The sequence below is a fragment of the Diceros bicornis genome, chromosome 14 (assembly GCF_020826845.1).
Source record: "Diceros bicornis minor isolate mBicDic1 chromosome 14, mDicBic1.mat.cur, whole genome shotgun sequence".
Lineage (NCBI taxonomy): Eukaryota > Metazoa > Chordata > Mammalia > Perissodactyla > Rhinocerotidae > Diceros > Diceros bicornis.
Window position 1 is genome coordinate 19098696 of NC_080753.1, and position 14379 is coordinate 19113074.

General features: G+C 40.5%; 1 protein-coding gene across 2 annotated transcripts in view; it reads left to right on the top strand.

Annotated features, from left to right (window-relative positions):
* The window catches only part of ADGRF1 (adhesion G protein-coupled receptor F1), a 41967-nt gene that overhangs the window by 10389 nt on the left and 17199 nt on the right, over positions 1 to 14379 (top strand). Inside the window, exons 2-9 of one of the 2 annotated variants that reach the window (XM_058554196.1) lie at positions 1157 to 1254; positions 2759 to 2816; positions 4874 to 5023; positions 6264 to 6437; positions 8345 to 8445; positions 9403 to 9461; positions 12801 to 12952; positions 14067 to 14230. In XM_058554196.1, the coding sequence (XP_058410179.1) occupies positions 1186 to 1254; positions 2759 to 2816; positions 4874 to 5023; positions 6264 to 6437; positions 8345 to 8445; positions 9403 to 9461; positions 12801 to 12952; positions 14067 to 14230 (927 nt within the window). In that variant the 5' untranslated portion in view covers positions 1157 to 1185. Of the gene's footprint in view, positions 1 to 1156; positions 1255 to 2758; positions 2817 to 4873; positions 5024 to 6263; positions 6438 to 8344; positions 8446 to 9402; positions 9462 to 12800; positions 12953 to 14066; positions 14231 to 14379 lie in introns of those variants that run through there. The other variant, XM_058554197.1, reaches the window with a different exon arrangement.

Below are 14379 nucleotides of genomic sequence, written 5' to 3' on the forward strand. Positions count from 1 at the left end.
TGTCTAGAACTTTTTCATCTGACAAAACTGAAACTCATATCCAGTGAATAACCACTCCCCATTTCCCCCTCCTCCAAGCCCCTGCCAACTACAAGTCACTTTCTATTTCTACGAGTGTGACTTCTTTAGATACCTCATATAGGTGGAATCATACAGTATTTGTCTTTTTATGATTGGCTTATTTCACTTAACAGAATTTCCTCAAGGTTCATCCATGTTGTAGCATGTGACAGGATTTCCTTCTTTTTTAAGGCTGAATAATATTCCATGCCTCGTAAAACTTTGGCCAAGATGGAAGTGTTCTGTGTCTACACTGCCTAACATGGTAGCCCCTAGCCACATGCGGCTGTTGAACACTTGAAATGTGGCTATTGTGACTGAGAAGTTGAATTTTTAATTTCATTTTATTGTAATTAAAATCTAGATTGCCATATGTGTCTAGTGACTACTTTTTGGACAGAACAGTTCTAACTTATCGTGATTTGTTTCACTGACACCACATAACCTGTTAATACGAACTCCTTCTAGGGTATAAATGATTAATTTTGTGACCATGACTATGTGCTGAGTTTTGTCTAAATTATTATGAGATAACCATAAACTAGAGGGCAGTTGTTGCCAATTACATCAACTATAAAAAAGGAAATTTGCTGGATTGGTTCACTATTATTTTTATGCTTAAACACTCAGACTCTGTCCTTAACATTAACAGTTCTAAGGGTCCTTGGTTATTTTAATGCTTGTTTTTACTGAGATGAAAAGGGAACCTCAGTGAAATATAAAAGACTGGACGTTGAAATATAAAAGGCTGGATGTTAAATGTACCTAGCTTCAAAGTTAAGCAAGTCATAATTTTAAAATAGCCTCTGTTTAGTTAAATTTGGTCACTTAGAATAGAGCGCTTGAGAAATTTTCTAGTAAGTTAGTAAAGACAGAAATTTACTACTTCTGCAAAGGGAGCAGAAGTACTGGTGTCTCAGGCTACACACATGAAGTGGAAAATAACCAGACACTCAGGGCTTCTGATCAGCTCAGTTAGGCCCTACCACTGGGTGTGTTTTTAAATTTTGGCTTGAATTACTTGTTTTTGTGCTCAGCCTTGCATGGCACACCATTTGTCTAGTCACAGGCTATGAACCCAGCTCTTTGTGTTCAGTCCAGGAAAAGGAGAGGGACCTGCTGAAGATGAGAGCTCGGGTATTCTGGCTCATCTCTTTCTTTGCAACCACTGAGGGCCATGATGGCTTCCTGGAGGTGAGTTGGCATCTGTTCCATTTTTTCTCTCTACCACCCGTCCTCTCTCCTTCTGGCGCTTGTAGAATCCATCACTCTCTAGGCAACTGAAATTATATAATTTACCAGACTTGGAATCAGAAATCATGAGTTCTCATCTCAACATTACCAACATTAGCTGGGTGGCCTTAGATGAGTCATTTCATCTCTTGGAGCTTAGATGTCCTAATTGCAGAATAAGGATCTTGGACAAAACCATTTTGGAAATTTTTTTTTTTTTTTGAGGAAGATTGGCTCTGAGCTAACATCTGTGCCCATTTTCTTCTATTTTGTGTGTGGGACGCCACCACAGCACGGCTTGATGAGCAGTGCGTCGATCCACGCCTGGGTTTCGAACTTGCGAACCCCAGGCTGCCATAGCGGAGTGTGCGAACTTAACCACTGCGCCACTGGGCCAGCCCTTGGAGATTTTTTTTTAGTTCAACACATTCTCTCCTATGGCGTCTTTGATGGAGAAAAAGCATATAAGATGGCATTAGCAATCCTTGGACTCTCTCTTCCCATCTAGACTCACTTTCTTGATGCTTTCATCTAGGATCATGGTTTTAATGTTCTCTACGTGCCGATGAATCCTAAATTTATATCTCCACCTCAGACCTCTCCCCTGAACTCCACACTCACATGTCTGCTACCTACTTGGTATCTTCAATTGGATGCCCAATAGACCCCTCATCTTAGTATGTCTAAAATTAAATTCTTGATTTTATTCTCACCAAACCTGCTCCTCCTTTCCTGTCTTAGCAAGTGGTGTCACCATCTCTCTAGCTGCTTAGGAAGAAAACTTATTTTCATGCTTGACTCTTCTCATAATCCATATCTAAACCATTGGCTCTTTCTTTTTGTGGCTTTATCTTTAAAATATATCCAGAATTCAAATACTTTTCACCACCTCCATGGCTACTACCTTAATCCACACCTTCATCATCTCTCAGCTATATTATTTCAACAACTCCTGAAATGTCTATTTTCAACATGGCTGCAGGATCAAGCCTTTCAAAAAGTAAACTAGCATGTGTCTTTCCTCTGTTCAGAACTCTCCAGTGGGTTCCCATCTCACTCAAGAAAAAGCTAATCCCTTGTCATAGCCTGTAAAGATCTACACAACCTGCCTCCCTGGAGACACTCTCTTACCTCACTTCCTGCCCCTCTCTCCTCACCCACTCCACTTAGCTACTCTGGCCTCCTCGCTCTGCCTTCACATGCCAGGCGTATTCTTATCCCAGGGCCTTTGCATATGCTGTTCTGTCTGCCTGGAAAGTTCTTTCTCCAGGGATCCTCACTTCCCCTCCTCCTTCAGGTTTGTGCTCAAAAGTTGCCTCAGTGAGACCTTCTCTTGCCACCTCCCCACTTTCCCCAGCTTGCATTTTAAATCCGTAATTTCAATTTATCTGGGACATCCAACATACCTCATGGAGTACGACATTACAAAGCCTCGCCGTAATTATTCTTTTTTTCTTTTTAACAGAGAAGTGATGGCATCAAAACAAAAAGAGAACTCATTGTGAATAAGAAAAAGCCTCTAGGTGAGACTCCATTAGATAGCACGGTGCAGTGGACACTGGTGCCAACAGACCAGGGTTCAAACCCCAATAGTACTTCTGACTGGTTGTGTGATCTTTGGCACATTATTAAACAACCCAAATCTGTAAAATGAGAATAATAGTAATTCTTGCTAGTAAAACATTTGTGAGGATTAAATAATGTAATGAAGGCATAGTATCCTGCACCAGACCTAGCGAGTAGCTGCTCCATATTCTTCCTTACCTTCATCCTAACAATGTAATTAATGGGCACAGCCTCTGTTCTGGGAATGAGTTGTTTTCTGAAATTTAACTTGTGGGTCTGATATTTCAAGCACTGAATGCATTCCTCATGGAAACTGTGATGCACACAGATGGTTGTTAGATTCCTGGGTCAGTCCATAAAAGTCTTCCTACAGTGCAATAAATCTGCCATACAACAATGTGCTAATCGTGCCGTAGAACTTACCACCATGCGAGGCTACAATTCTTCAGGAAAATGAAATGATTCAACTTGGAATGCCGTGAATACATTTTCCCTGACAGTAAAATACAGCTGATAATTGTTGAGCCGTTATAATGTGCCAGGAGCTATTTGAAGTGCATTAGATGAATTCAATCCTCACACTGACCTTCTGAGTTAGGTACAATGGTCATGTTTATTTTACGGCACAGTGAAATAAAGGCTAGGGGGCAGGAGGAATGATCAAACCCAGTCAGTCTGGCTCCAGAACCAGTGCCATTAACCCTTGACAATGTGACTAGGGTTAACCTTTCCCCTGATCCCCACTTCTTACCTGCTTGGGCAGTAGAAGTGGGAATCCTCTTAGCTCCCACCATTTGAGGTGACTCCTAAGACCTGGGGTAGAGGTTCCAGCCTGCAAGGAGTTGGGGAGAGTACAAGAAGGCAGTTAAGGCTCAATGGTATGAGATGGCCAGAGCCATGGCAGACAGAAGTCTCTTGTAAATGTCCTGGGACATGTCTCAGCCTCGACCAGCTTCCAGTTACCCTCTTGATTTTCTTCTGAGAAGCCTAGGGATTGATCCAGCTGCTTTGCTTCTCTACAAATCTCCCTCTGCCTAGACCCACAGGACCCCTAAGAAACAGGACAGTCTCATAGAAGCTCCCCATCTCATCTGTCCCTTCAGAAAGCATGGTGGTGTCCTGAGAAATCTAAGAAATTTCACTGTCAATGGCAATGAAACGAGACCCAGGATAAAAGGATGGTCACCTGTTGCTTCTTTTTCTCTAAGGTCCTTCACATTCTTGATCTGGGGTCCATAGATTAGCTTCGGAAGACCTTGAAACCATGGAATTTCATACTAAGTTTCATGTGAATGTGCCTAAATGACTTCTGGGTGGGAGAAGACTATTAGGATTCATCTTCTCTCCCAGCCAAAAACACTTAATGGCCTCTCCTTAGGGAAACAAAAGTGCTGCTCAGAAATGATAGGATGGAGATGAAGGAGCATAAAGGCTTAAGGAAGGGTTAGTTTTGTTTTTCTTTTGCATTTCATATAGATACTCAAACTCGACTAATTAATGGAACATTTTTACAAGAGGAGGAAGGGCTCTTTGGAGAGGAAAGTATGAGATCTATATTGATCTCATACTATATTGATCTCATACTCATACTAAGATGAGTTTTATATTGGAGATAGTTCAAGGAGACCAGAGCTAGGGGAGGAGGAGGAGACAGTGACTAGGATTTTACCTCTTCTCCCTTCAGTCTTGACCCCTGAATCTTGACTCTGGATGTGTCCTGAGGACGGCTGTAAAGTCAGGAGAGTGATGCTGGGGTGGGAGCGAGAGCGCGCGAGCAGCTGGCCTGGCAGAAGTGAGAGGGTAGACATATCTCAGGCATGTGTGGGACTCTGCATGTTTGCTCTGGATGCTTGTTTTTAGTCAATGTCTGGATGAGCAGAAGTCAATAACAAGCAGTGCGGTGCAGTCCATGACCTCCAGGCTGAATCTGACGATTGCTTCACGGTCACTTCCTCGGCCAGATTCCCCTCCCAGACTGAGACAGGAGGGCTTCTGACTCTCTCCCTCTTTTTAGGCCCAGTCCAGGAATATGAGCTGCTGCTTCAGGTGGCCTATCGAGATTCCAAGGAGAAAAGAGATTTGAAGAATTTTCTGAAGGTTTTGGAGTCTCTGTCATTATGGTTACATGGGCCAATGAAGATTATCAGAGCAAAGGCCACCACGTGTAAGTCAGCTTTCTGGGGACTGGGAGTGGACTGGGGCAGGTGGGTGTATCAGTCGGGATAGGTCAGGTTATGCTGTGGAAACAATCATCCCTACTATCTCTGTGGCTTAAAAGAATAAATGTTTTATTTCTTCTTCAGGCTTCATATCCACTGAAGTTGGCAGAAGGGCCGTGTTTGTGTGGTCACTTGGGGACTCAGGTTGATGAATCAGACACTATCTCAAATGTACCCATTCTGAGCCAAAAAGAAATGGAACACTGGGGGGTTTCACGTTGGCAATAGAATTCTCTAACGCAGAAGGGACACACATTAATTCTGCTCACAACTTATTGGCCAGGACTGGTTCCATGGCCCCATCCAACCTCAGGGGCCCAGGATATGCAATCCTACTATCTGCCTGGAAGAGAGCAAGAAATATTTGGCAAATAGCACTAATGACCATAGCAGTGGGATTCAGAGAAATTAAATGATTTGTTTAAAGCAGTGGTTCTCAAAGTGTGGTACCCAGATTAACAGCAGCAGCAGTATCAGGGAACTTACTAGAAATGCAAATGCTTGGCCCCATTCCCGGCGTACTGAATCAGGAACTTTGGAATGAGACCCTCCAGGTGATTCTGATGCATGATAAAGTTTGAGAACCATACACTGCACACCATCATGCATATTTTCACAAAGATGTCTGGTGACTTTACCCCATTTTTTTGTCTGTTAAAAAGGAATGGTTTTTGGTGGGAGTTTTAGGTCAGTGAGAAGGGAATGAGCATACAGGATTGGCAGATGGAATTTTTCATCATGACTCTCAAAAAAAAAAGTATCTCTGCCTTTGCCATCTTGCTTATAGGGCCTTCCTGAGAATGGTGTTAGGTGGATGGAGGGGAGCCTCCAATAAGATATTGGACAAATACCCTCTAGAACTTTTCAAATAACTCTCAGGTTGACATACCGTCTTCTGCTTCTCTCTTCCATTCCAAGGGATAGCCACTGGACATACATTCTTCTTTTGGATGCTAGTCCCAGCCATTTGATTTTAATGTTTGATAGGTTTCTGATACCAACCTCATAATCTGTTGAGTTGAACATTTCTTTACCTTAAACAATGTGCCATCTTAGTTTCATCCTTCTAGCGTTTGGTGAGAAATATTTGGCTCAGATTCTAAGTCAGAGCCATAGAAGAGAAGTCAGCAGTAGTCAATTTATTAACCAGGCCCTATGAGACGAAGCTCTGTTTTTTTAATGCAGACTGTGGCAACCAGAATGGGGTCCTGCGGTGTGCCTGTGAAGATGGCTACACCTGGTTTCCCCCCTCATGCCTTGATCCCCAGAAATGCTGCCTTCACACGGATGGATCACACCAGAGCTGTGACTGTCATCTCAACAACCTCGCCCAGAGTGTCAATTTCTGTGAGAGAACAAGTAAGCACAGAAGGATACCAGGAGGGGCACTCTGGGCTGGGACACCTCCCACCCAGCATGCGACAGAGAGGGGACTCTAGCCCTTTGCCCACGTGTTACTCTTTGTCTCCCTGAACAGAGCTAGTGTTTGCAGGGAGATTGGAGGGCAGTGATGATATACCCCGGTAGGCTCGGCTGGACACAGTGAGAGCCTCACACGTGCAGAAAATTCAGAAATGCAAGTCCTTGATTGGGCATCACTTTAACCTTGAGACACATCCAGCTCAGCTCTGCAATTCTATGATTCTATTGAGATTTAGGGAGATTCATTGAAATCACAAGTAGGGGAACTGCTTGAGTAAATAAAATTTTTCTTCCTACCTTCATTTCATCTCTTTTGCCAACATCAATTTCCAGAAAAGAGACGTCTAGAGGTGTGAAAGCAGGGAAGAAAATGCAGTGACTATATTGAAAGAAATGCTCTAAATTGGCAACAAATACGTGTACTGAATGCATCACCAAAACAAAACAGAAGTTAAAAGTCTAGCTTAGGAAACCAGTGGAAGCTGAGGGAGCTACTGTTGACTCAGGCTGATGTTCAATGGATGAAGAGTGAGCCAAATGACGTGGCCTCCAGGGCTTGAAAGACTTTAAGAAGTTTCCCCAAAGAAACTACTCCAGTTATATATATATATTTTTTTTTAATAATTTTATTTATTTTTTTCTCCCAAAGCCCCAGTAGATAGTTGTATGTCATAGCTGCACATCCTTCTAGTTGCTGTATGTGGGACGTGGCCTCAGCATGGCCGGAGAAGTGGTGCGTCGGTGCAAGCCCGGGATCCGAACCCCGGGCCGCCAGCAGCGGAGCACTTGCACTTAACCGCTAAGCCACGGGGCCGGCCCTACTCCAGTTATCTTGAAGCTCAGAATTTTAGTAGAGCTGAGCAAAGAGTCAGAGAGAACCTCTGAAATAGTCCAGCTTTCCTGGGCATCCCTGGTTCCCCTTCCCAGGATCACAGCAATTCAGGTTAAGGCAACGTGTATTTATTAAGCACCATCTTTATACTCAGATCTGGGTCAAATTCTGGGAGGACACGATAAAGCATTTCTCTTGCTGTCTACGAATTAGCAGGCTAGTTGTGGAGACCAGAGTGTAACACAAGAAAGAAGACAATGTAATTTCTTCCACAAATTTTGATGAAAGCCTACCTTTTGAAAGGTGGTCCATGTCTGAGCCATCTTCGTGGGTGCAAAGATGGATCAGACAGGGATTACACTCATAACGGGTTTCCCAGAGTAGAGTGGGGACATATATACATTAGACATGTTCACAAACAGTAGTATAGGTATAGAGGTTGTAAGGGAAATATGGATAAAGTACCGTAGGGATTTAGAGGAAGGAAAGACTTTGCCTCTGGGTATCAGGGAAGGCCTTGCAGAGGAGGTGCATTTGACTAGGTCCTGAATGAAACATAAACAGGATTTGTCCATACAAAGATGGGGAAAGACCTGTCCCAATGTAGAAAAGCACCAGTGATGAGTAAGCAAGGGGTGTGTTGGAGTTAGCAAGTAGTAATTTTTTTTTAAAAATTTTTAACAGGAACAATGTTTAAGCTCAATGCCTAGATGGGCATATATTTCAGTGCTAAGTGACTGCCTTATTTAACCACACGTGAGTGACCACACATTTACCTACTTATAAGGTTGTCTTGATTACCAGCAATTTCCCATTACGTTCCAAATCAACAATTGAAAACTCTGGTTTTACGTACACTTCTTATATTATTTTAGGTGAACATTCATTATAAAAAGCAATTGAAATACCACTGTTGAATAGATGGGCTCCAAATCGTACTTGGTAATTTTATGCTATAATAAAATCAAGTGAGTAGTTTTTGTATCTATAAACTTCTTTTTAATTTCCATAGAGGTTTGGGGCACTTTCAAAATTAATGAAACATTTACCAAAGACCTTTTGAATTCATCCTCTGCTACATACTCCAGATATGCCACTGGAATTGAAATTCAAGTAAGCACTTTCTACTTATTACATAAGAAATTGTTGGCTGTTTAACCAATAAATTCAGATATTTTCAATTCAGCATGTTTATTTTATATATTTTTATATAAATTTTTATAATAATTATAATATAGTAATATAATATAAAAATTATAATAACTTTTTATAATATTTTTATATAAATTATTATTTTTATTTTATATATTCTTAGTTATTCATTTTCAATGAGTTATTACAGAGCAGTTAATAGCATTACCCACAACTGACGTTATTTTGAACTTTTTTTTCCTGAGAGAGTTTAGCAGTTGACTTCTTTCCACTTCTCTTGTGTTCAGTCTTGCTCATTTATGTGGGTAATATTATACCAAGACTTCTTGATGATTTTCTGTTTTTTATTTGTCAAATGAAATTTTCATTTGGGAAAATTTCATTGGAATGTGTTCCATAAGGAAGCCTCTCTTGTTAGAGTCTAAAGACAGTTACTAAGCAAAATTCTGGACTCATAATAAAGTCACATAAAGGCTAGATCAGCGTACCTCTGCCTAGGATGATGGTTCAGGTGTGAACCATCAACTTCTAATTGAAGATATGCACAAATACTTTGCAGGTAGATTTAGTTTAATTATATATGGAAATCAATGGCTTATTTTTGAGAAGGAGAAAATAGATAAATTTGGGGTAAATTTATTGTATTATTTGGTACCAAATTCATCCCCTATTCTAAGTAGTTAGTTCTTCACTCTATATTAGCAACCTCAAAAATAAATTATATGTGTGTGTGTATGCATACATTCTCAATTGTCATTTTAACCGTATTTGTATAACGTGCAACTACCTCCTGCTGTATCTCTTTCCTTCGTTCAGTGCTTCTGTTGTTTTATTTATTGTCTGTATCCATTTTTTGCTCAAATGTCTTTCTTGTGTGGGGACAAAGATCAACATATTTCCCTTTGTTCTCTTTGTAAGCTTAAAGAAGCATACAAAAGAATTCAAGGTTTTGAGTCAGTTCGTGTCACCCAATTTCGGTAAGTAACACAATGGCCTTAGAAGGGCATCCCCGGAATTGTGCACCAGTCCTGCAGAATGCCTAGTGCTGTTCTCAAGTGACCTTTACAGAAAAGAAGGCAGAACTGATCTATCTAGTAGGATTCTTACTAAAACTGGACAAGAATCTGTGATCCTTTAAAAAATCTGAAGGGGAAAGCCTATATTCTCATTTAGGTGAGTTTAGGATCTTAAATATTGAATGGCATTCTCAAAGCTACGGATCAGAGACTAGGATTGCAAACCCACATTTGTAAGGCAGAACTTGAAAGGAAGCAGGAGACCATGGTGTGCATGTATGGGAAGGGGCGAGAAGTGGGGATGAGGGTTGTGGGTGGTAGAGGGATGGATTTTCTCCTTCCACAACCGCAGGCGGGTATGATATTGTATAACTGGGAGTCACAAAGGGAGCTTTGGGTAAAATATTGTATTTTTGCATAGATATCGTGTATGCACCATAGTTCAAAACCTAGTAGTCATTGTCTACAGCAAATAAACTATCCTTTTGTTTATGCTTTAATTCCAAGTTATTTGGTTAGTTAGCCATGTGTGCATTATCAACTATTATTAGTCAGCTTGATAGAAGAAGTAGCTTAGAGGTGAGAGAACTTGACATATTTTTCTTCACAGTTAATTGAAAGAATATCCATAGAAAATTTTCAACAGCATTTGCTATAAATAATTGTCCTGGACATTATCCTTTAAATCATCTCATGTCCTTATATAATGTATAATTTTCTTTAAAATTCAGTGCTAGGAAAAACACTGCTTCTTTTTTTCTTATATCAAGGTCTATATAATTAGCTATATTTTCCTTTTTGACTTTGCTGTCATTGAACTCATAGACAAAATTGAAACCCAATCATAATAAATTTTGTATTCAACATTCATATTTTTCTTTTCCTTGATCCTGGTTTTCTAGTTATATTTCTAACTTTCATTCTGTCATATATATCTCAGAAGCTGTCTCCAATAATTTGTAGACAAAATCACAGTAAAAGTAGGCATAAGTCTATAAAATACAGCTATTTAGGTTTTACTCTTTACATATATGATTTAAAGTAAATTTTAATCTCTCATTGTCTCAATTTATTTATCTGTTGAACAGGACTGTTAATACCTGTGGAACTTGATTTAATTTCATTAAATCAAATGAAATAATAGGCAAGAAAATACTTTTTAAACAATATGGAAGGGCCGTATGAACACAAAGACACTGTGACCATCACTACGTAAAAGGGTATTTCGATTTATTTACTGTGAGTGGTAGTTCAACAAAGTGATTAAGAATTTGAGGGCCAGCCCCAGTGCCTAATGGTTAAGTTTGGTGCACTCCACTTCGGCAGCCTGGGTTCAGTTCCCAGGTGTGGACCTACACCACTTGTCCGTCAGTGGCCATGCTGTGGTGGCAGCTCACATACCAAAAAAAAATGAGGAAGATTGGCAGTGGATGTTAGTTCAGGGTGAATTTTCCTCAGAAAAAAAAAGAAAGAAAAAAAGAGTTTGAACTTTGGAGCATCAGAGATTCTAATTCATCAATTAGTAATTAATAATTACCTGACTCAACTTGTCTCTGGGACTCAGTTCCCTTATCTATAAAATGGGGATAATACAGTGTTTAACTCATGGTTTTATTCCAGGGTCGACTTAATTAATGCATGTGATTTCACTGGCTTTCATGACTTCAAACACCATCTCTATGCTGATGGTTTCTAAAGTTATTATTGGAGCTTGGCCTCTCCCCTAAACTTTAGACCTGAATATCCAATGCCTGTTAACATCTCTGCTTGATTTTCTAGCATGCATGTCAAATGTAACATGTCCAAAACAGGGGTCCTCCACTCCACTCTCCCAATCTTTAACCTCCTTCTCCCACTGTCTTCCCCATCTCAGTTACAGCGATGCTATTCTTCCTTGGAGCTATCCTTTGTTTTAATTTATTTTATTGAAGTATAATTTATATACTGTAATATGCTCAAACCTTAGGTGTACAGCTTAATTAGCTTTGACAAATGCTTGTACAAGCCACTTCCCATCAATACAGAACATTTCCATTATCCTAAAAGTATTCTTGTGCTGCTCTCCAGCCAACCTCCATGCCCTCCTTCACCCCCCTACCAGAAACAACCACCAATCTTATTTCTATCACCATAGGCTGGTTTGCCTGTTCCAGAACTTCATATAGATGGAATCATCCAGTGTATAGCTTTCTGTGTGCCTGGCTTCTTTCATGCAGCATGATGTCTTTGAGATTCATCTCTGTTTTTCTGAGTATCAGTGGTTCCTTCCTTTCTATTGCCCAGTAGTATGGTATCGTACGAATACATTAGTTTGTTTTTCCATTCCTTACAGTCATTCTTGACTGGTTTCTTTTTCCCACACCTGAAATCTGCTCCATTAGCATGTCCTATGGCTCGGTCTTCAAATGCAGCCTGAATCTGACCACTTCTCCCCACATGCACTGCTACTCAACTAGTTCAAGCCACCACTACCTCTGTCCCTACTACTCTTCCTGCTTCCCTGCTTGCCTCCCTTCAGTCTATTTTCTACCATAGCCAGAGTGATGATCTTAAAAAATAAATCTGATCATGCCACTTCCTTTTGATAAAGAATAAAACCTTTTAATAAAAATAAAATTCAAATGCTAAGGCCCTATGTGATCTGGCTCCTGGCTACTTCTCTAATATTATCTCCTGCCCATCTCTCTCTTGCTCATTGAGCTTTAACCATGCTAGTTTTTGGATTTGTCAAACTCTAGAAATTTTCTTGCCTCAGGACCTTCACATGTGCTGGCATGCTACACCAGCATTTTTTGCATCACGGGCCTTTTCTTCTCATCCTCTGACCTCAACCTCAAAGACCCTCTGCACAGAGAAGAGTTTCCTGATCACTCTTATTTAAAGCGGGCCTCATGTCTACCTGCTATTCTTATCACTGTACCAGTCTCACATAACACTTACAAAATTTATATATATATAAAATTATATATTATTATAATTAATAATTATTATATATTTTATATTATTATATATAATTATATATTATTTATATAATTAGTTATATTAAGTTATATATTATTATAATTAATTATACTATATAATTATATATAATAATTATATATATATATATATAATTACTTCTATATGGTGGTTACTTGTTTCTTATTTGCCTTGCCTTCTCCACTAGAATGTATGTTCCATGAAAGCAGGGACCAAATTTGTTTGATGTATTCCTATGGATCTAATGCCGTGTGCACACAGAGTAGGCCCTGAGTGACTGAATGAATGAATCTCACTTTTCTTTCCACATAATCATTATAGGGATGGAAGTGTCGTTGCCGGGTATGAGGTTGTTGGCTCCAGCAGCACCTCTGAGCTGCTGTCAGCCATTGAGCAGGTGGCAGAGAAGGCTGAGGCAGGCCTTCACCATCTGTTTCCACTAGAAGACGACTCTTTCAGAGTATTCGGAAAAGGTAATACTGGACTTCTATCCTCTACTTAAGTTAAGGGAGTCCTTTAATTAGTAGCTCATTTGTATCTTCAGGAAGTAGATTGGAGAAGTGTCTGATACAGAATTATTTTAAGACTGACTTACAGTAGAAACAGGGAGCTGTGCATGGTGAAATTCAGTTTCAGCTGACTAGTTCAAATCCTTGCCAATTGGTGATCTGACCTCTACTGTAAACATCACGGAAGACTGATTTCACTGCAGGCTGTGATGGAAATGATTCAGCAGTAGGGTACTGGTATACATGTGGAGATATCACTGAGGCTGACAATATTCCCAAATCATAATCCAAGGAATCAAGGAAAGAATGCACACATCCGGGTCTTTAACACCACATACACACACCCCCACACACATACCTGATGTTTTTCTTTTTCTTTTGTTTCTTTACATTCAATCTTAAAGCTCTCCTACCAAAATTTGTGCCACTTTCAACAACACTTATTCAACAAATATTGACTAAGTGTCCAAAGTGCCTGGGCACTTAGGACACAGCACTGGGGAAGACAAACAAAAATCACAGCCCTGTGGATCTTCCATTCAAGATTTCCTTCTCCCAGTCCCAGTCATGGTAAGAATATATTATTAAGGGCCAGCTGCAAGAGTCACTAGTGGCTGGTCACAGCGTGAGAAACCTTTAAAGGGGTACAAAGTGGGACGTGTCACCCCCGATGGCAACTGCCCATCTTTTAACCATATCATTACCGCTTTGTTCCATAGTGTCTTGAAGATTTTCTGGTTTTCTAGTATTTCCTTAAAGAGTGAAAATATTTGCTGGGAGTTATCACAGTCTGCCGTATTTTCACCTAATACTATTTGATAGCCCACTAAACGTGAGATTGTTGGCACAGATCAGACACCTGGAGGGAGAGGGGCCAGCCTTGGGGAGGGGAGGGCATCAGGAAGGAGAAAAAGGTGCTGATAGGAATGAAGCTGGGCTTCAAAGACAAACTTCTCTTCCTGAATTTTGCCTTGGTTTTGTCTCTGAAAATATGATCTCTAAATCATTGCTATATAGTTGATATAGAGGGCCAGGATGTTCAGAGACATTTTTCCTCTCTGTTTCCATTCTTTTCCAGTCCAGTGTAACAGCATCGTCTTTGGATTTGGGTCTAAGAATGATGAGTATACTCTTCCCTGTAGCAGTGGCTACATTGGAAGCATCACGGCCAGGTGTCAGCCCTCTGGGTGGCAGGTCGTCAAGGAAACCTGTGTGCTCTCTCAGCTGGAAGAACTGAAGAAGGTAAAGCATTTCCACCTTGCAGACTCACCCTGGTTTCGAGTTTCACAGTGGGCATCTCCCAGTGAGCATGGCCAGGTAGAGGGTAAAACACATCAATTTGTCTCATTGGCGAGTGCTCAGAACTCAAGGGTGACCTCAGACCCTGGCCA